Consider the following 22,623-nt stretch of genomic DNA (forward strand, 5'->3'; position numbering starts at 1 on the left):
GCTAACTGGAGAAAAGCAACATAGTTAATTTATTCAAAGGGACCAATTAAAAGAAAGAAAAAACACTGGAAAAGTAACAATGAACCAAGAAACGGGGCTGTTTCCATCTTTCTCAGCTTTGATTGATGACTGGCTAGTTGGAAAATTTGAAATCATTAGGGGGGTTTTTCCACTGAACTCCCCATACTATAGCTCTACTACGTCAGGTTAATAGCAGCACTCTTCAGTGTGGAAGCTGTTATTGAGTGAAGAACAACAAACTCTCACTATTTAGTGAATCCTGAACAAAAATTAGACACACAGCCAGAGTGTTATCAATTTCATATTTAAAACAATTAAATTATCTAGTTCCATTAAGTGTGGTTGTACATCAGTGTATCAGTGAAACAGTGTAAATTCAATATTTACTAACAACAAGAATTGCTCGAGTGCTCTTGAAAATATGGAAACATTCAGCGTATTTCAAAACATTTGAAAGCAATGAATTAAAAGTGGGAACTGCAAGGGAAATATAAAAGGAAGAAAACAGAAGCGGAGTGTACAGAGTCTAATCTCAAAAAGTCTTCAATTAGTAAATTAATTCATAAGACCTACAAAAAAAAACAAAAATAAAACAAACAATAAAAAACAATCAACAGATATTCGCCTGTGATTGACATTTTATCCTTCTGATGCAAACAGTTCCACTGTCCCAAAAACCAGCTGACCTCTGATTTTTGCCAGGTCTAGTTTAGCTGCTATTATGCAAGAAAAGTGAAGGGGACACATGGGGGAATGAGCACTGTTCATTTCACCTCTGCCACGCTGAAACAGGCAAACTCTCTGTTTGTTTTTCTCTGTATGTTTAGGCAAAAAGAAGTAGAACAGCCAGCGCAAGGTGACACTTCTCATTGATCTGGTTCGACACTAGCATATAAAAGAAAAAAACAGAACAAACAAACAAAAAAAAAAACATCTTACATCACACTTGTGCCACTACAACCCTAGCTCCTCTTAGGACCCTGACTGAATGACTAGGGAAAAGCTCACGAGACCCATTATAAAATAGCTCCTGACCTTTTTTTTTTAATATAAACTGAGGTTGTTTATGCTTTGAAATTTTGTTACAAGGTAAAAAAAAAACTTTCTGCAGAAGGCAGACAAGACATATAGTGGTACATTTGAATTTAAGAGTTCCTGTGATGTAGGACAAGATTCTTTAAGGAACACATAAAAACATGCACAAAGCTTGGAAGGTGTTCACAGGTTTAAATGATAAATGAACCAGGAATCATCTTTTTCCTCCAAAGTACTCACGCTTATCAAAACACTTTTTTTGCAAATAGGCAAATTCAGTACAATGCTGTACTCGCTCAAAAAACATGCTGAAGAAGCTTTATGCATCCCAAACAAAAGCACACACATGGAGCTTTAGCAAGTAAGCTGCAAGTGCACTGTCAATATACGTCTATGTTGGAAGTGTTTCCCATCTGAATGAGGAAGCGGAGCATCATTTTCAGGTGAAGCGGAACTCTTTGGTGGTTACATAAGCAGCTGCTAATGGTGCTTGGTCAGAGTTTAAGATCTAATCCTCTGAGGCAATATGAGCTGCCACAATAGCTTTCGACATTTTGTCTGGTGGAGTCAGGAAATGCAACACCCTTCATGAGTTGAACCAAGCCGAATTTAGTGGAAAGAACAATGATGTCTTTCTTTTCTTGACTGAACGGGTTTACTCCTGACAGTTCACTTGGCAAAATTGCATTTTAAAAATACAAATGAATTTTCATGCCCTGCGACAGACTGGCGACCTGTCCAGGGTGTACCCCGCCTCTCGCCCGGAACGTAGCTGGAGATAGGCACCGGCAACCCTCCCGACCCCATTAGGGACAAGGGTGAACAGAAAATGGATGGATGGAAATGAATTTTCAGTTGAAACCTTCCATGTGAAGTTACAGAAGCAGTAACAACACAGCAGTCCAAACCCAAGAACCAATCAAAAATGTTCAACCTTGATAACCTACAGGGACTCTGGTTTGTCACCTGGACTCAAATCCCATCTAATTTGCGAAAAAAAAAAAAAAAAAAAAACTGACTCATGCTCAAAGGATTCAATATTCAATATTTTTTTCTACTATTGAACAAAAATTTCTAAAAGGCAATCAACAAACCACCACTCTAACACAGATGTACATACTGTTCTGTTAACAGGTGAATTTGATTTATTAACCAAAGATGAGGAAAGAACATATGTGATTAATGGTTCATAAAAATCTTTCAGTGTTTAATGAAATGTAATCCAATGTAAAAATATTTAACTCCTGCCATTAGGCACCTGAAACATAGCTGATGATATCCACCAGGTTAGAGCTCAAAACCACCTGTGCGTCCATTTTGAGGAATCTTGAGCTGTGTCATTCAAAGGACAGGTTCTGGATGCGCTCCCAGAGGCATGTAATGCGCTAGTATGTCGGAGCGACAGCTCGCCTGATAAAATGGCCGTCTCTTATCTCTGCTGTGCATAAGAAAGGCTTATATGTTCTCCGTAACAGATTATCCGCCACGTCGTGATTTGCCCAGTAACATCTGAACAGATGCAGAGAGCAAAACAATGTATCACATGTATATAGCTTCCACCTACCACTTAACTGTTTATGTGCATTCTTCCATGTTCAAGCAACAGTGGAAGGTATGAGTTTCACTCTTGCACAGCAAGTCCCAGTTTTTTTGGCAGCACAGTGAAACTGGCAATCCTGAAGCAAGCTTTAATTATCATGATAATCTGTAATGAATACATGATATGATAATTACATGTTATCTATAATTATTGTGATCATGTGGGGCAGAATGTGCTGGGAAACTATTTGTATCTTCACCGCTGGGTAGCATCATTATTAATCTGACAGCACTTAGGAAGCACTTTGTTTGTTTACTCTGATTGCTCTTTTACCGGCCCAACAAACAACTTGGCTCTCCTCTGAGTTACAGCGGCATAATTTGTTGGAACAGCGAAAGCATTTATCTATAAATTTAGTTTCAATTTGAGGTAAGCTGCAGTCGTGAAAAGCCAAATCACTACCAGGGAGAAGATTATTCTAATTACTAACCAGCTGTCGCGCATGCTGCATGAGCGCAGGATGTGTCAGAACACAGAGCAAAGCAGTTATCAGTTTCACAGAATCTTTTGAGCTCACATTTACATCGTGCGAAAGATGTTAAACACGAAATTGTCTTGATTTGTATGGTAATGCTGTGAAACTAAACAGCGCGCACAAGGGGAAAAAAAATGCTGTGACTGACTCTAGGAGCGCTGATTTTATGGTCAATTTGTGACGCAATCTCAAAAGCAGAATGTTCATTTGCAGATCTAATAAGCCTGATGGTGTTTTAGTTCCAGCTCAGAGTATGAAATACATGTTGACCACCTGACAGAAAAACGCAGTAATACATCTCGCATAGGTGCAATATTATGTGCAACGTTTAATTTAAAAGCAAGTCTGACGATTTGCTGTGATTTAGTCACACAGTAAGCTGGTGAGGCAGAGTAGAGGAATTTTCTCATATGATAGTCTGTCTTTTCCAAGGCTCAGTATATCTGAATTAGACCATAATGCAAGGATGGCTCCGTCCCTAGGGTTTTCTTTGCCATTTGTACAGCTAGCGCTGCAATCCCCCTGACAGGCCTGTTTGTGACTGCTCTGCTATCAGAGGGTTGAGAAGAGCCAGGGACGAGCCTTCATTAGAGATTAAAGTGACCGTCACAAAGTCCAAAATGATCACTGCCTCCTGCAGCAAGGCGAGTCAAGACACTGAAAGGGTTTAAGCTCATGTGTCGACAACAAACTCAGAATCAGAAGGATCCTTTTCTTGGTGTATTCTTTTCTTAGATTTCAATAAGCATCCATGAACGAAATTTAAATATGTCTTTTTTTATTTTAATTGGCTACCAATAATCATGTCATCTATGTGGATTTGCTTTTATAAAACTCAGAAGATGTTCATCAAATTCTTTACCTCCTAAAGACAGCAATATGTGTTTATATGATTTATTTCAATGTGAATTTTCAGCAAATATCATAAGGATTAGACACATTTTTCTACTAATTAGAGGCATTTTCTTTCTTATAACTTGTGGTTTAGTGGTAAGGCGTGTCTGTTGATCCACAGCCAGTGAACATTAGCAGTTTGCTGTATGAATGATATAAAGCAGAATATGTAAAGCTGAATTCCTGACCTTTTGACCAAAATCCTCACTAAAAATGTATTCTCCTCCCAGCCATTGTATGCTCTCTTTTTGAAATCCTGCAAAAACAGATGTGCTATTCTGGAAAAAAAAGTGATAATTTTTCAGATGGGAACGCTCACGGATCAACCGATTTAACCTAAAAACTGAGTTCCTTTGTAACTACACCGAAGGTATAAAAGAACTGCACAGTAGCATAGAAACTAATGGCAGACGGAAGGTTAAACAAAGCAACAAAAGCCTTTATACACATTACGCCATTCCTCCTTCCTTCAGAATCCTTGCTGTAACTCCAGAACAAAGCAGCTATTCTCCGAGGAACATGAAAGACAGACATCTGTCAATCAGTGCTTCTGCAACTCCGTATTTCCTGTGTCAGAGGCTGCAGGTTGAAGAAATGTGCAATATTCTGATAATATTTCATGCAAACTAATGCAAGTCAGAACACTTCCCTGCTGGCCAGAAGGAGGGGGGAATGAGAACAGGTAATTATTGGATTGCCTCAAGGCAAGAAGTGATAGAGATTGCAGAGAACGGGGATATTTAGCCCTGCTAATGAAGGCCCATGTTTTGGGAGAACAGTTAAGGGGGAGTGAAGGGAAGCTGGGCCGGGGCTCGGCAGGAGGCAGCGCCTGATAAGGCCATCTTACATAATGGTTATACCAGGTCTGGCTTGCTGTTTGGATCGAGGTTCCCTGTTATACACATTCTCTGCAGCAGACTCAGGAAATGAGGCACACTGTCTGGTATTCATACAAGTTCACTACATTAACTATAAATCAGGAGAGACAAAGGCTTGAGTGATTTGAGTGAAGGATCAACCTCCCTTGGCCTTGTCTATTTAACCCTACTGAAGGGTTTATGTTTGCCCAACTCAACAGCCTTAGTTAAAGTGCTGAAAAATAAAAGGAGGATGCGTAGATTGTATATGCAGCAGCTCCCCCGGACAGATATGAAAATTTAATCACGACATTAGGATTCACAGGCATTCCCCTGCTAGACCTGCAAGCAGACATCAGAATTGCTAATTTGCTGGTTTGCCCAGGAAGGGCTGGCTGATGGCTGAGGAAGGGATGAATGGAAACAGGAGTCTGATTTGTCCAGATAACCTTGAACCCCAATGCTCAGCTTCCTGTGGACATAGAGAACTCAATCAGTCCCCTTTTTTTATCGTGCTGATCTGAGTTGCTGTCCAGAGCTGCGGCCGGCACGGTGCCACACTTGCTCTTACTCGACTACTCCGAAGGTGTCGTCAGCCAGGATCATTTCCTGCTATCGCTCGTCTGCTCTGACAAAGCTATTAAGTCCTGCCGAAATGCTACAAAAGTAGCAAAATTCTACCTTTAAGAAGACGGTATAAAAATGTAATATGATCCCAATCAGATAGGACGATTAAGCCCCAAGTAAATCTTTGACAAAAATCATAGTAATTGTGGTTCAGTTTCTTATCGGGATAATTAATTTCTATTGCTTGTGAGGGAGACTCCACCAGAGGCATAGACACGATAAAGAAAAAAGGTCCTGACAGGGTTATGAGTCAGCAGAGATGTGAAATTCAAATTAGCCAGGCTAAGGAGTTTGAATCTGATGATGATTTGAGTAGACTTACTGGGCAGCCCTGCAGTACAGTACAGCAGCTCATGGCTGCAAGGTACTGAAGATACTCATGGGCACAGGTGCTACATCAGCAAATAACATGTGAAGGAAGAAACAGTCCAAACTGTACTCATGACTTTCTACTGATTTTATTAAGCAGGCTAAAATTTGTGTTTATTTCTCTAAAATTATTTTAAGGAAAGTATTATAGAGAAATTATTTCCTGAAGGGAAAAATTATTTCTCTTCAAGATTCCCCCAGAAAACATGCAAAGCCTAGTGGAAGGGGTGCTAGGTCAGTCCACCAGCGGGTCACCCTTTCTTTGTGTTTAAAAAAATAAATAAATATTGATGGGAAATATGACTGGGTAATTATATGTTATTGGAAGGCATTATTCACAACACTTAAACACCAACCATTGAGTTTTAAAAAATACAACAAAATGTTATCTACAATGTAAAATGAGGAGTATGCATATTTTTTTATGCTTTATTAGTAAAGCATAAAATTCAAGTATTTATTTTATTATTATTGTTTGTAAGTTTTCTAGTGTTTTCCCAAATCTTCCCATGTTGTTTTGCTTTGCTTGTTGTGACTGGTTATTTTTCTATGGGAGATGCAGTTTTTGTAAGGAATTCTGGATGGAAGTTAGTCTATTATTGACTGGTACTATGGTTCAATTTCCTTTACTTTATCAAGCTGCAGACACAGAGCCAAACTGCTGTCAGAACATGTATTGAATATGTGTGTGAGGGGCAAACGCATGCAAGTATAAAACGGGTGTGGCTTTTTAGTACGTAGAAAGATTCTGCGAAAGGAAAGCCTTCACAGAAGGATCATATAAATGCAAGCACAGGCGAATCTACTTTGCAACTGACCTTCCAAATACACCATTTGAAGTGAAAGGAGACCTGCGCTATCTGCAGTGATAGCAAATTGTAAACCTAGCTTAACTCGTCTTAGCTATCGCTGTTACTGGTGTATAAAAAAAACTTTCTGAAATAAATAATTAATTTGGTTGTTTGAAAACATTTTAAATCAAGGAAAACATACCAAGGAATGGTATTAATGGGGTACAAGTGTCATCTTGCTACTGCGGTAAAGGGCACTCCCGTCATTGTTAGCATGAAATGTAATAAATGTAAGCTGTTATTCTGAGCACCAACTGCTGTTCACTGCCAGTCAGCTGATACAAAGCGGAGTATATTTTTCCTGATACTTAAATGAGAAACCAATTAGGCTTTTCTGGAAATATTTGCAGTTGGAAAGAACACCTACAGTCACAATGTGGTTAAACTAGCAGAACCCCACCCTTCAGTTAGCATAGTTTGCAAGGTACATTCTGTTAGGGGAAACATTTAGATCATCCTGCGTGGTTTTGCTTTAAGTTTTGTGTTGTTACTATGAAACCATTGCTTCTCAACAATATTGTCCTGTTAAAATCTCAAACTGGCCCATGCCTATTCGAGATTCTTTCAAAACACAGTTTGAGATTTTTTAACTATTTATTATATTTGAGAAAAAGAGCCATATTAGTCTATTAGAATTAGATGCTTGTCTAATTCTAGTCTCAGAATTAGACAAACATGTTGACACATAGACAGGTGATACCTGAATTTTAATATTCTACACTGTTTACATTGACATGCCATATCTAGACTTTTTGAGTGACAACAAAAACTTGAGGGAACCCAAAGATATCGTTAAAACCTCCTCTTATGTCATACTGATAACCAAATGCCATGTTTCATCTCGTCACGTGAGCTGGATATATTGTTACAGCCCCACTCTTTCCTAAAACATCTTAATTTTCTGCATCTTTGTGAGAAGTGGCTATAATACCTTCTAAAATGCCATCATGTGAGACGGGCTTGTGTTATTAACAAATCCAAAGTGAGGATCTATCATTGGCAGGGAGAGCTGAAGCAGCGGGACCAGAAGCCCGACTGTTTTGTTGTCACAGCCTCAGCTGCTTGCACACTCTCTCCTTGCACACTGCCATCTTTCACTCTGCCAGACACTTGCCTCCTCACCCACTGCGCCCACCAGGCCCGGGCAGCACACGCAGCGGTGAAAACATCCATTTATTCCCCGCAGAAGTCCCACGTATCCAAAGTGACCCGATCAATGGAGATCTATTTCAGCTTTTACTGCGAGATACCTGTTATTTCTTGAGCTCAAAGCACAAACATGCTTTATTATGTCATAAAACGATTCATCTGAAATCAGCTATGATAAATTCCCCGGTTAAATACCTTGTCATGCTGACTGGCTAAACATGACGGAGGGTAATTGCGTCCCTGCAGCGCGGCCAGCAGCCTTTGAACATATGTGTGAAATTAGTGTATTACCCGTGTCCTCAGGATTCACCTATGAAGGCTGAAAGACACACACCGAAATGTCAATACAACATACATCCACTGGGCATCTGGGAGTCTTTGTGTACCTATGTGATCATGAGTTCACGCTGTAGGAGCAAACACATGCTAATTGGTAAATGTATGAGATAATGGACCTGAGAGCCAGAGACGTGAGCTCAACAAAGAATCCCACCTTCAACATCTTAGCCTGGAGGCAGGTTTAATTCTAACCTGCAGATGCCGCCTTTGTCTTTGAAGTTGAGAGATGGATATACTAGAACAGATGGAGATGTTGGATGCTTTCAGAAATTATTAATGGCAAGCTATGATCCCAAATGACCTTCAGCAAATAGTCTCCCAGCACCAGAGAACACAGACAGACCTGCACATTCATTTTGTATTTGGACAACACACCTGGTTCGATGAAGAGAATACCAACATATCACTACTGTACTTTGAGCTCTACTTTAATTCCTTTGGAGGGTAGGAAGGGTTTGTTTCTTTGTTTTTTTTTTTTTCTTTAATGCAAAAGCAATGTTCAAGCATCCAATCACATTAACCACAATCATATGTTTCAGGAATAGATCTGGGATTTAGGCAGAAAACACACTAATTCCTTAAAGCCCAATTTGTTTTTCCCACAATAGCACCACATACTGGAATTAATCTGCAGAAAGCCATTGCTGTAGTTTTAAAAATAAACCCTTCATCACTAGAAGCTTCTGTGGTTGCTAAAGGGACATGCAATTGTGACATCAAATCTATCTTGCAGAAAATAACAGAAATCAGTAATAGCCATGTAATGTCTGTTGCCCATATTTGCCTATATTTGGTTTTTAATACAAACAGAACATTTGAAATTGACTCGGATGAGAACTGAGCTGTTGAAATAAATCAACTCTGCACAGACCCCAAAGAAGAGCAAAACCTGCCAGTGAAATTGCATTTGATTGCACTTAGAACAATTTTAGTTTTTTTTTGTGACTTCTGCACCCCAGATTGTAGGAGTTTCATAATGAAGGTGAACCTGTCCAAAAACCAAAAAAGCTGGACAGTGGTTGGACATAGTTGTATTCATTTTTTGAAGGTTGGACTATATTTGTCTTTATTCAGCAACACAGAATGATTGGGATTTCCTTCTCAAACAGTTTCTTTAGAGCAGGGGTGTCAAACTCCAGTCCTCAAGGGCCGGTGTCCTGCAACCTTTAGATGTGCCTCTGCTGCACCACACCTGAATAGAATAATTAGGTCATTAGCAAGGCTCTGGAGAATTTACCTACACAAGGAGGAGGTAATTAAGTCATTTCATTCCAGTGTTTTGTACCTGTGGTGCATCTAAAAACTGCAGGACACTGGCCTTTGAGGACTGTAGCTTGACACCTGTGCTTTAGAGACTTAAAATTAAAAGGGGTAGTTGCACATGTAGCTCCTCCATTTTTATGAAAAATTGTGCATTTATTTTGCCTTGAAAAGTATTTTTGTAGTTAGCTCAAACTGTTGACATCAACACTTATGAAGTTTTTAGTATATGGTGCTTAAAGAAGCTGAAGATGGATAACCTTTGGTTGTAAAAGGCCAGGAATTCCACACCAAAATGACAAAAACACAAACTTCTGGTGGTTTAGGTAAGTAAAATAAAAACCTCATGTAAGTCAGTTGTATAGTCAACTAAACTAAGCAACTTCTTGTAATTCACAAAGGTATTAAAAGTCTCCTATATTTAACATATTTAAAACTGCATAAGCTCCGACATAATGAGAAATAGAAAGAGAGACAGCAGGTCAATCAGATAAATAGGTTGCCAGCTAGCTGGACAGCTAATCTAGCTGAATCACTAAATAACATCAACTTATGTTTATACTTTCCTCCATTGAGAGAAAAAAAAAAGAAAGAGATTAAAAAAAAGTCTCTCCAACATCTTTTAAACTGACATGCTGGGTGTTTTAGCGGAAACAGACTACGTTTAACTTCACTACTTGCAACTGAATTAAAGTTCCATTCTAGATGTATTTCAAACTTAGATGAAGCTATGATCCTATGAACACAGCTTACATTTTACACCTGTGTGCTTTATTTGCAGGAACACAGTTCATTTATTTATGGAGAACTGTGCATGTTAAGAAAAATTCCGGAAATGATGCCCTGCAACATTTGTAGTGTATCCGCAAGGTCTGCAACCCCAAGTTTCCAGAGAATACACACTGCGGTGGTGCTCTTATAAGATAAGGCATGTCTTCAAAGAGCTACATCTAAGGGATGAATTGATCAGACACTTTTTCTCACACTTAGTATGAGCAGAAAGGAATAAATTATATGAACAGTGTCTATCTGGCTATATGCCCTGGCCTCGGATTAATTACCTTAGGGCTTACTAATGAGAAGTTGTAAATTAATACAATGTTAATCTATCCAGTGTTTACACAAGTTTGCTAAGGCTAAGGAGGGAAAAAACAAAATCCCTTATGTATAAATTATAATAATCTAACATCAAGAGATAGGGAAAAAAAATCTATGGCGAGATCAAAGCACCAATGCCCAATGTAACCGTGTCAAAAGATCAAAAAACAACTTTCTTAAACTCAAGTGGGTAAGGTATAAAGCATGTTGTGGTTAATATGGCGGGCTTCACCTATTCTAACAAGGTCGAGATCATTCTCCCTCTAACCCTCAGTTTATCCACTCAGCAAAAATGAATAATTAATTGATGATAATACATCCGAGGCACGCTGAGGAAACAAGAACATATTCTGTGGAACCAAATTCTTAACAAAATAAAATCTCAGCAAGGCTTCAATGAGTTATATTTTTATCAATAAGAACACAGGCACTATTGATTTAATAATTCGGCAAGATTAGGGTTAAGGTTCAGAAGCATCAGATGCTATTTACTCCTTCACAACCGCAGAGTAACGTCTTATCTTTATATTTGATTACAAAATAAAGAAGAACAACAATAATTTGGGGACTCAAACTCTCTCACTGAATCCCTCCATAAAATCCACAACCTCAAAGCTTTCTGACATAAACTCAAAAATCTTATTGATAATCCCCATTTTTTTTTTTTAATTTTCAGTAAGGATGAGGCAGTCACTGTTTTATTATAATTTGTTTTTTATGTTGGGGGTTGGTCCTAGCCAACTGACAGTTAAGATATTGGTTTTGACCTTTTGTAAAACATAAATACAACTAAATATTGTGATAACACTGTGATAACATTTTAAGTCAAAATGGTCCGTATATCTAATTTCAAGTAATGAAAGCCCAATATTTTTTTCTTCATATTTTTTAACAATCAGTTAACTAGAATTTGTATGACAAAGTACTCCTAACCTTTTTAACTTTTCTAATCTGCAATAGATGCTACACCTCATTCAGAATAAAACAATTAGCACATAGCTAACATATGAATCAGTGCTGCACAATTTTAGAAAAACCTGCAGCGGTGATATATTTTTTTCTAAACTGCATTGACATCAGTGGTGTTAAATCCACATACTCCTCTGTTTTCAGTCCATCAACCCAGTGGTTACCAATGTCTGTATTACCTTTTATAATATAGCCACAGTAAGACTTCCTCCTAAGGTATTCCGTCTGAATACCTCATTAACATGCATAGAGTAAGTTCCAGACAACTAGAATACATTAGCAAATAAATATTGCACCTAAAGCAGTCCTTTATGATAATATCTATGCATACACTAATTTGCATACAGTTTCATAAAATCATGGTATTTCCCCCCTTTTCTATTCTAAAGAAAAAAGTTATTCCTGCTGTTGTTAATACACACAGTATGTTCATGTTATTATCTGTAATATGACTTAAGCAAGTTAAACACAATTGACCTTTCATATCCCATTTGTGTTTTAGCAATTTTTTTATGTCAGCTCTGATTTTATGAAGTTTTCCCTCTTGGAAATAAGATCTAGACTATCAACAAGGCTAACCCATTTATATGAAGGTAACGTTAAACAACAATCAAAAAGCACCTGGTAGTAAGTTAACAATTTGGATTGCTTATTGCACAGGCCAGCCTACTCTTTTGCCATTCTGGTCTTCATAGAGTAACATAAGAAAACAAGATGATTGTAGCTGCTGTCAAGACAACTGCATCTGGTTTATTGTTTTGATGTTTGGTTTAAGGTGGCAGTAGTTAAAGTTTATTTAATATTAAACATTAAGTGTAATATGTGTGGTAGTTTTAGTAAATTTGTGTTGATGCTCATTAAGTTCGGTTAAGTGTACATTCAAATGTGGGGGGACCTTTTATTTTGTTCCGCGAACCATGTGTTGCCCGGGGAAGCATTAGCTGGCGCACTTAGAGCCACATGGGGCATTCAAGCTCAAGAAGCTGAAGCTTTATTCCTCTGAAGTCAATGCGGCTAATGAGGTACGGTTTTGTTTATTTGTATCTTTTATTTATGTAAATACTCAATTTATTGTGAACTGATTTGGGTTTGTGTTACCTTTTGTTTTTAGTTCTGACGGCATTTTTGGGGACTTTGTAAGACGTGTCCACAATAAATGGCTGTAGAAACCAAGAACTGCGTTAAGCCTTGATTAAACTCGAGAGGAGTAACAATGATAGTGGTCTACATTTACACAGCAGGTCTTTACACTCAATTCAGATTTCTTGGTGATTTATTTTTTTTTTTTGCACAGTCGTTTATATTACTATTTAAATGTGACAACAATCAGACTTTTGAGTGAAAAGTTCATGGCCTCAAAGTAACCCACATGCTCTAAAAAAGAACGTAGCACACAGCACACAACAACAGTGAGGAGATTTTTTTTAGTTTTCATACCACAAATGGAAACTTGGTCCAACAGTGTGCAGCATCAATTTGGGGAAGGGCAGCGCTCAAATGATCTATGCTCCATTTATCTTGTCACTCCAGCACTTTGTCTGGCAGCTTATGAAAAGTACTTACAGGTGTAGGTGCTACAGAAAGTTTTAGGGGTTCTAAACTGTGGAAACACATCCACAATTTGTCATTCTTGTTTTATAATATTTGCATTTCTACTGGACAACAAAAAATATTTAAGCATTTATACAATTGTTGATATCATGTTTTTAAACTGGGGTGTCATCTGGGCTGGGTCATAAAGCTTTTCATGTATATTCTCCTATAGAGACTGCTACACTTAGGCAGATTTATCATCTGTTGTCCCCAAGTCACACATTAAAGGATTTTAAACATCTATTAGCTTGGAGAGGAGAGGATTGCCTTTCTCTTCCCTCTAACTATTGACATAAACAAAACTTAGCAAAAGGCAGCAGCTGATTTGTAGCCAAGTGACAGATTCCCTGCAAGCAAAAAAGAAACATTGCTGCTGTCTTTTTACTAGAAAACTCTTTCTTTTGACAGAAACCAGTGAACTGCACATAAACCCTTAAAAATTTACATTAGAATACTTTTAAAGTAGTCTTTTTTTCAGTACGCAGATGCTTTTGTCCTATGTGTTGCTTTCAGGGAGCTAAGAAAGAACAAAGGAGGGTTTTTAAATGAATGATGAAAATTCTTGTTTTGGCCCAAATTAGGCTACTGTAAGAGACCGATCATAAGCAACTCAGTCTTTGCTGATGGTGCGGTTGTTGAGGCTGGACTAGGCTGGGCTGAGCATCCAGGTTGACAAGGATCTGTGCTCAGCACTAGGAATGCTCTCATCCAGAAACAAGAAGCCCTGGGGAACAAAGACAACAATATGCCAGAAAACCCACTTGAAAACAACAAAACAACCCAAAAAAGAGCCTCCGAGAGTCAGCGGTGGGTGATTGCCAGCTGTACTCCAGATTGCCAGGTTTTCTGAGAGAGTCTTTCAGCAATTTCTGAGAGCTGTAGCACCGTTTTCCAGCTCCTTAATCAGTTCAGTTGGGGAGGCACGGATCTTAACGCGCGAAAGCCTGAGCACAATGGGGAATAAACTCATAATCAGCAATCAGATATTCAACATTGCAGGGAAAGTGGGGTTGGGGGAGTGCCTCAGATGGGTCAAGGATCTCTCCACATCCCGTTAACCCCATTGCTCCAGCAGGGGAGGATGCACACTCTCATCCTAAACACGACTCGCTGTACAGTTGCCTTTGATGCCTGATTCGCTAAATTAGGATAGTGAGACCAATGCATGCATGCGAAGCTCATTGTTTATGCCCATACAAATACGGTTTCACTATCCCATCACACTTTGTGAGGCTATAAATGGGTTTGGATTTCATTAAAGCGCCACGTCCCTGAATAAACTATGTGCTGTCCCTTTAAACAAAGTTCATTGCCTTGCACATTCTTCTTTCCTTTCATCTTTGCAATTAGCACTGAAGCAGCATTTCTTTTATTTCAAATAAATGCATGTGCATAAAAAATCAATCTTATGCAGAGTATTTTTCAGGCAAGGCTATTTTTCTTTGTTATCTACCATGATAAATTCCTTTCACGTATCAGAGTCGGGTTGAGGCGGACATTGTGCCGGAAAACCTTGAATGAGATTTCACTTGCTTTGTTATAATTCTGCCTGGTGGCAACATCAAACTAGTCAGCAGTGAAACTAAAGTTAAGGAGTTCGTAACTCTGGGGAGCAAATCTTCACATCATTTGTATTTTTCAAGAGCACCCCCTAGTGCTCAGGAGGATAGGCACGCTTTGTTTGTTCATTAGTGTCGACACCAGATCAGATGAGTGTAAATGATGGCATCCTAGCAGAAGAACCCCTAATGGCCTCTGCTGGGATATGTAATCAAACGCCCCCCACACACTTCTCTCCCTTTTGTAATCAAGCGGCGGAGCGCATGTTGCGACGACCTTTGTTACAGCGCTGCCTGTTTCCTTGTTTCATCAAAATTCCAAGCGCCCCTCATTTTTCATCCTCTCTCCCTTCGCCAGGATGCAGAGAAGCCACGGCAACTTTCCATGGAGCAGAGGGGACAGCATCTTGGCAAGGCATAACCTCTAACCTACAATCCCTTCAGCCAACAACCTACAGGTGGATCTGATTATTTTGAATAGCATAAAAAAGTACATTTTATTAATTCCTCTCATAAAGGGAAAGTAAAACTTGTTGCAATACACACACATACTGACATGTCAGGCATGTATTTTTGTTATTTTTAATGACTAGCTTCTGAAAATATAAAATTCAGTTTCTCAGAAAATTTGAATATTCTATGGGAGCAATAAAACTATCTTTCATACAGAAATGTTGAGACAATCATATAAAGACTACAGCAGACGGCTTTTTATACCTAAAAGGACGGTAGGACACAAAAGGCCAAATCTAAAAGAAAGCTGGCTATCAGAGTGAAGACTGAACATAGTAATGTAAAGTTGAGTGGAAGAAAAAAGTGTGGGGTTTGGGGAAGACTCACAAGGCAGGGACTGTGGCTGGAGTAAGACTTTGAAGAGCCACCGCATACGGACATTTTCCATCCTTAAGTTGAGCCACTCCTGAGTTAGAGACATAAAATGCAGCTAACCTAAGCTAAAGATAAAAAGGACTGGACTGCTGCTCAGTAGTCCAACTCCTCTTTTCAGATTAAATTTAAAAACAAACCGAAAAAATTCAAGTCACTGGATACTCAAATTTTGTTTTCCGACAGTATCTGGCCCCTGCCCACAACATCAAATGTGCTAATGCTTGCTTTAATGACCAGTGTATTACTTTGTTAGTAAATTTACCGAAACTCAATAGAGAATCAATGGAGTATTGATAAGAGGAAGATCATGGACATCCCAAACTGAAGCCCACTTTTAAAGCAACCTGGGTTCCTTAACGCCACCGGCTAATCACCTCTGAGCCATGCTGCACTGATGCAGTAATTCATGCAAAAGGAATTAAAACCAAAACTTAAAAAAATAAAATAAAAATATTGCTCCTGGTTATTCCTCTAATTTTCTTTAAAAAACCTAATATAGCTGAAAACCATTATCATTAAAACAAATTACAAGAAATTTAATTCAATTAAAATACATTTCTGAAATATATCACTCTGCGTACATTGAATAATAATATAATACAGATATCTCCCTTTTTCTACTGTACAGCTGAAATAAATTCACCTTTGAATTCAGTTGAAAGAATCTGTACATGTGCCAAACCACATACAGTTTATTTCGAAATACATAATAATGAAGCTACACCGGACTCTACCTCCCACCTGAGTGCTGAATGAAGCAGAACAGCGACAAATTCTTATCAGCAGCTATTACCCAGAGCTCTTTTTCAGACAACCTGGGCCACATTAACACCAGCGAAGCACTCCTCTCTTGTCTCACCACCGCTGGGCTGACGCAGGAGGAGGATGAGGGCGATAACCCACACAAACAATACAAGCTTGCTGGCTTCTCTCCAGCTGCCAGCATGCTTGCCTTGCAAACAGATCTGATTACAACTGAGAGCGGCTTGGTGTTTCACGGAAAAGCAGGTCAACTGTAGAGCACCATCAGACTTTGGGACTCGAAAGGCCTGATAGAGAAGGAGGATGAGGCGGTGGTGGTAAAGCTACCTGACAAAAGTTTGTCTCCAACTGTAAGATAATGAGCAGTTGATGTAAGAGGACCGAGTAGAGAACTCCAGGGAAAGGTGCGTTTACAGTTGTCTGGTAAATCTCATCTTCTGCGTCTTTTGGGTTCTCCTTCTGGCTCCCTCTTAAGAGACAGAGCTGCCCCACTGCCGAACACCTAGCTCCTTCTGTATTTCTCTGTCCTCAGTGTTTGAGTCAGACAAAACGCAAAATCAATAATGCTTTTTCTTCCCCATTTCCTCTTTGATGCAACTTCAAAAAGCCAATGGACAGCCCTCCAGAGGCCCATAGAGGAAAAAGGAAAGAGAGGGGAGAAAAAAAAACAGATGGTAAGAAATATGCTCAGAATGAAAGTGCAGGGGGATAAAACTTTGCCCTTCTCTCTCTTTAAACACTGTTACTTCAAAACCACAAGTGGCAAAGTGTATAAGGTGAAAGCAGAAAAAAGAAATGTTACTTCTTTCAATTTCAAAAGTCTCACTGACAGCATTTATTTTATCAACACAATTAAGATAAGTGAGCTTGTGTTCACTAAATAAGCAAATTTCAATAAATAAACCAAGAAGATCTAGCAATTCTAAACTGCAGTGTCTGAAGAGGAGCTGTAAAACACCACATCTGTATTCTCTGTGCATCTTCTACAGAGGAAGCTAAAAGGAGAAAAAGAGAGAGAGAGGAGAAAATGAAAGTAAAAAATGGACTGTAGTGTATGATTATCTAACCAGTGCTGACAGGGGAAGTATTCTATCAGCAGTTAAATGCTGCATGACAGGGAGACACTTCAAAGGATCTATAAGTGACTCCTGAAATACTGAGTGAAAGTAAAGTAGAAAATTACCCCTAAGTTAGAGGCATTTGACTAAGCCCTGCTAGGTGTTTTACCTGACTGGAGAGCTAAATTGAGAACCCAGAGTGAACTTGAAATGAATGTTTCAGAACGAAGAAAAATCAACTCATGGAAGCCGACAGCTGCTTCTAGCCACTTTTGTCTCTCATGCCCCGCTGCTCGACTGGCCACAGAGCACTGGGAGTCATTTAACCTCGTTTGTGATGGGATAAATCTGTCAGAGTCATATGGTGTGACTGACAGGACAATATGACAGACAGGGCTGACTCCCAGGTAAAGGTTTACTGTATGTGGTTTGAACTATTCTCAGATATGGAGAATAAATGGAAACTATGTTTTGTTAAAGTGAGGGTGCAGACTAAACAGTCAGAAATTGAGCCAAACAATCCCACAGGAATCAATACAGCTATCAGATGGTATTTATTACCCTTCAGTGATGCGGCGTTAGGGATTAGAGATGTGAGTAAAATTTAAGATTCAATGTTTTGTTGGCATTTCCCTATCTAGTAATATTTGTTCTCTGCAGTTCAGAATAATTCTCATCAGTAAGCTGACTTCTCCGGAACATGCATTAGGCTTTACGTGGTTCTTTATCCAGATGATTGTCTGATGTGGCAAACCCTTGTTTTATTAACAAGTTAATTAGAGAAACACTTCCAATTAATAAAAAAAAACAAAAAAACATAACTCTTATACCAGAAGTTGAATAAAGAAAATAAAAAAGACAAAATGAACAATAAAGCAAAACAATAGATCATAGAATTTTTTTTTTTAATTAACAACTAAGGATTAAAAATATAAAGTAACATCACATGGAGCAAGGAAAAAAAAGTTAAACTGAATTGTAAAATAAGCAAAAGCTGGTTTTGTTACATGATTTGAGACGGTTTCAAAACTGCCTAAATTTTCCATCAGACATGTTTTCAAGTCTTTTCATTTAGACACCACAAAAGGCAGCAATATGACTTTACCCTAAATACTCTATGTTCTGTATGGAGCATAAAGCAAATTAGTGCTGTATTCCCCACTTGTTACTGTGCACTGCTGGTCAGCTGACTGAAAACAATACTATAGTCTTGCTTCGCTATTCTTAAAAAATTAATAAAAGAATGTCACTGTTATTTTTTTTCAGACAAGTATTTTGAAAAACTACAATTAGCAATCTGTAAATGTTATACCGAGAATGCAGGCAGATAGTGCTAAATGAGTAAAACGATAATATGTTATACTTGTACTACTCGATAAAGAACAGTAAAAAAAAAAACTCAGATTATCATTTAAAGCTACTATTAAATGTTTTTAAGTCAGTGAAAATTAATTCAAATTAATGTTAATAATAACATTATTCTTTTATTTCATTTTTTCATTATTCCATTTTTTAATAAATGATAATAAAAGAAGGCTTTGATAAGATGAGAATCTCATATTGACTCATAAAATTTTGCAGACTTCATAAACAATACCAAAAATTGAGTCAAAAGAAAAACAAATCCTATCGGTTTTCAGATATTACTCTTTATCATCAGGCTCCTCTGCTCTCCAGAGTGCACCTCACCCTCTTTCCAACTTCCATACTGCCAAATCAAAAATCCATGCTCTCAATGGGCAGCCAATATCTCATTAACCAGCCCCTCTCCACACAGTTAGGCAGCCAGGATGTTTGTCTCAGTTGCGCACAGCGCAGACAGGCACATCCCACACTCCTTAATAACCTGTGGGGACATCATTCCACTTCCTCAGCCAGCTAAAAGGCAGGAAAGATGGCCAAACCGCAACTTTTCCATTTGTTAGTGCAGCGGCAGAACGTTTTCTGAATGCATGGATTATTTGCTCAAACTTTCTGTGTCACATCACGTGTAGCGAGATTGAACTGACATTAATCACATTTTTATTTCTGTAGGAACTGTTTTAGCTCATATTAATATACCTTTGTTTATCAGCACAAATCAGGAGAGGCTGTATCAGCAGTGTAATTTTTTCTCTCTAATAAATTAGACATTAATTACAAATTCTTGTAGATGATGCAACCTCAACTTAATCAGACATGTTTTTTTCCCCTCATGGCTCTTCAAGTCCTCAGTCCCTAACTGGATAATAGCCAATCTTGTTAACCTCTCCTTTAATGTGCGAGAGCCTGCAGCATGAGGTAGTGCAGCACTTCAATGGACCGCTGATGGAAAGAGACAACGAGTGCCAAATCTACAACAAATATTTACAGCCTTGTTAATGTAGCCTTAAAGCACCTATCACAAGATATTTGGCTTCATCTTCTCTAAAGCCCCAGCACATTTCTCACAGCCTAGCACACACTCAAACTAAATCACATATCTGAGAGCTGTCCACAAGCACAGTAGAGCTGCCCCCGCCCCATTTTTTTTTTCCAAGGGTTAATTATATGTACTCTGGACAAGAAGCACTTTTTACCTTTTCTAGCCGAACATCAAAGAACTTTCTTTAATGATGTAATTGGAATTTTCATCTTAATTGTGCTGAGTAGGATGGCTAATTTGCATGGGGTAATGAGAGGGATGTTTCCATTACAGGTAATTAGGTACTTGAGAGGCAGTGGTGTGGTAGAGAGGCTGAACTGAGAGGGAGAGAATAGAAGGGAGAGAACGCCACGGAGACTCAGGCGCAGTTGTTGTAATATATTTGCATTATTTTGAAGCTGAGAGAAAGAAAATATCAAAAAGACACAGAAAGGCTCAAAGAGCAGCGAGAGGGCGATAAGTTTACCATAATTAGTAAGTTTGTGGCAAAACAGAAATTCGCTGTGCAGTTCATTCAATTCTCCAACCATTTTCCGGAAGAAACTGTCACTGCCATTTGAATTAGCATCCAATTATACTGCTTGCTCACATTTCAATTTTAGCCATCACATTTTCACAGTGTGCTGCCGTGTCACCTGCAACCTTTAGCAGACTACTGCGTAACAATCTACGGAAAAAAACGAGAAAGCAAAAAAAACTCAAAACGGACACATTAACTGATTTCTACAATGGCATATTTGGGGGAAAGTGTATTAACGTAAACATTGTTCAAGTAAGATGGTATTTTCACACAATATATAAAGTAAGGATAAAATAAATCATGCTCAGACAGTACGCTTTTTGAGAAGTCATTTTCCACACACTCTACCTTTTTTCTACCTTTGCTTCAATCCAAACTATGAATAAAAAGGACACAGGGTCAAAAGGTCTTTTCTTGGTGTGTCTCTTCCTGATTTTTATAACCTGTCTCAACACATCTGAGCTTCTCACTTCCTAAATGATTTTCCCTGTCATTAATTAAAAAATAAAATAAAGTGATCAGAGGAGCCAGTCACACAAATTCCAACAGCTCCAAGATGTGAAAGCAATGTGTTAAAATGTATGATTTGATTTCTTTTTTTTTAAAAATGGGACAGTGAACCATCAATGAAGCAGGTTAGAATAAGAAAATATGTTGGATTATATACAGAGGCTGGTCTCCAGACCTGGCCAGGTTGATGGAAGATTAAAGAAGAAATTAAATAAATGGTACAGCACGGCAACAAATCAAGCATACCCTATCCAGTCAAACCAAATGGGCGAAAACAATCGAAATCAAAAGAAAAAGGAAAAAGTTTCTTTTGTCTCTGTCTTTTTTTGTGTGTGTATGAAGTCCAGATTAGAAGAACAATAACATTAAATTCTAGCAAGGCAAACACTTAAAATAACAATAGAACAAGTGAGAGGAGAAGAAGACAACACATCAAATTATTACTGGTTTCTTGTTCCCCATGTAACAAAGTGACAGCTGCCTTTTGCTCATTGTGGTCATGAAAGTGTGCAAATATGAGCCCCGCTTTTGAGTGCGTGCTCACATCTTCCACTGCAAAAGAGAATGCATGCACGAGAGTGAAAACATGCGAATAAAGGCATATGCAAGCACGCATGCATGCATGGGAGAGGTGTGCAGCACTGTATGTCTGACAGCACTTTTATCAGTCTGCTGGGATGTGTGCGCACATGTGCGCCTGGATGATGGAGGGAAAGGTGGGAGGAGGAGGGCGGGCGAGGGGGGCTGGACGAGCTGGGATTATGGGCAGAGAGGATGAACGTTCCGGCGGCTGGGAACGTCCTGGTGCTCTCATGACCACACATCTACAACCCGAGAACCCCCCCACTCAATCCAACCGTAAAAAAATAGGTCAGTGGAGCAAAGCACACGCACGCGCACGCCGGCATGTATGCACGCACTTGCAGACACACGCGCCGGTATCAACTCAAAAGAATCACAGTCTGCCATCCGCGCCACTGCCCGCTCCCCTTCGCCCCCCAAACACGGCCACACACTCTCTCTGGATTGAAACAACTGGGCTAAGAACGGGATTCAAACACGCAACCCAACATAAAAAACACAAAAACATTCAGTGTAACTTAGTAACTGACTAAATAAATAAAAAATCAAAACAAAGACGAGACGGGAAACGAGAAACTTCTGCAGATGAACTCGGCAAGGATTCTTGACAGACACGAACAGATTACACCGGCGGTGGTTTCCACACACTCGCACGACAGTATAGCAGCGAGAAAGCACACACTGTAAATAATCAAGTCAAACCACATTTCGAGACATATAAAATATTAAAATCTATATTTTACAAATGCATTCGCCAGAGTTTAGAAATTCTATGTCCATGCACAAAAGAAATCTTAAGTTCGACCTGGAGCCCTGTGGTACCCTCTCTCTCCCCTCATGTCCTGCAAACACAATGCACGGAGTTGGCAGGCTGCGAGCAGCGGAGCCTGCACTTCTCTCAACTTGTTACGCCGGCAGCTCAATTAAACGTGCATGTTTATCTTTATGACACGATCGTCTTCCTTCTCTTACCTTTCATAGCTGAAATCACAAAATACATCATTAAGCTTCGCGTCCATAAGAGAAGAAACTATCAGCAGCGCAAAGCCCTCCACTGCTGTCTCAGCAGCAGCTGGCCAGCAAGCACAGCTCCGTCTCTCAGCCTCCGAGCATGACCACACCAGAATCCATGTGACTGTGACATCAGCGTGCATGTCTGCCTGCTTTCCCCACCCACCCGGCCTTTTGATTGGCACAGCGTGC

General features: G+C 39.1%; 1 protein-coding gene across 3 annotated transcripts in view; it reads right to left on the reverse strand.

Annotated features, from left to right (window-relative positions):
* The window catches only part of roraa (RAR-related orphan receptor A, paralog a), a 211,532-nt gene that overhangs the window by 34,713 nt on the left and 154,196 nt on the right, over positions 1-22,623 (reverse strand). The window contains exon 1 of one of the 3 annotated variants that reach the window (XM_028039653.1): positions 22,393-22,559. The exons of the other annotated variants lie outside the window; for them this stretch is intronic. Within the exon in view, the coding sequence (XP_027895454.1) occupies positions 22,393-22,423 (31 nt within the window). The 5' untranslated portion in view covers positions 22,424-22,559. Of the gene's footprint in view, positions 1-22,392; positions 22,560-22,623 lie in introns of those variants that run through there. 3 annotated transcript variants of the gene reach the window in all.

The sequence above is a fragment of the Xiphophorus couchianus genome, chromosome 2, assembly GCF_001444195.1.
Source record: "Xiphophorus couchianus chromosome 2, X_couchianus-1.0, whole genome shotgun sequence".
Taxonomy (NCBI): Eukaryota; Metazoa; Chordata; class Actinopteri; order Cyprinodontiformes; family Poeciliidae; genus Xiphophorus; species Xiphophorus couchianus.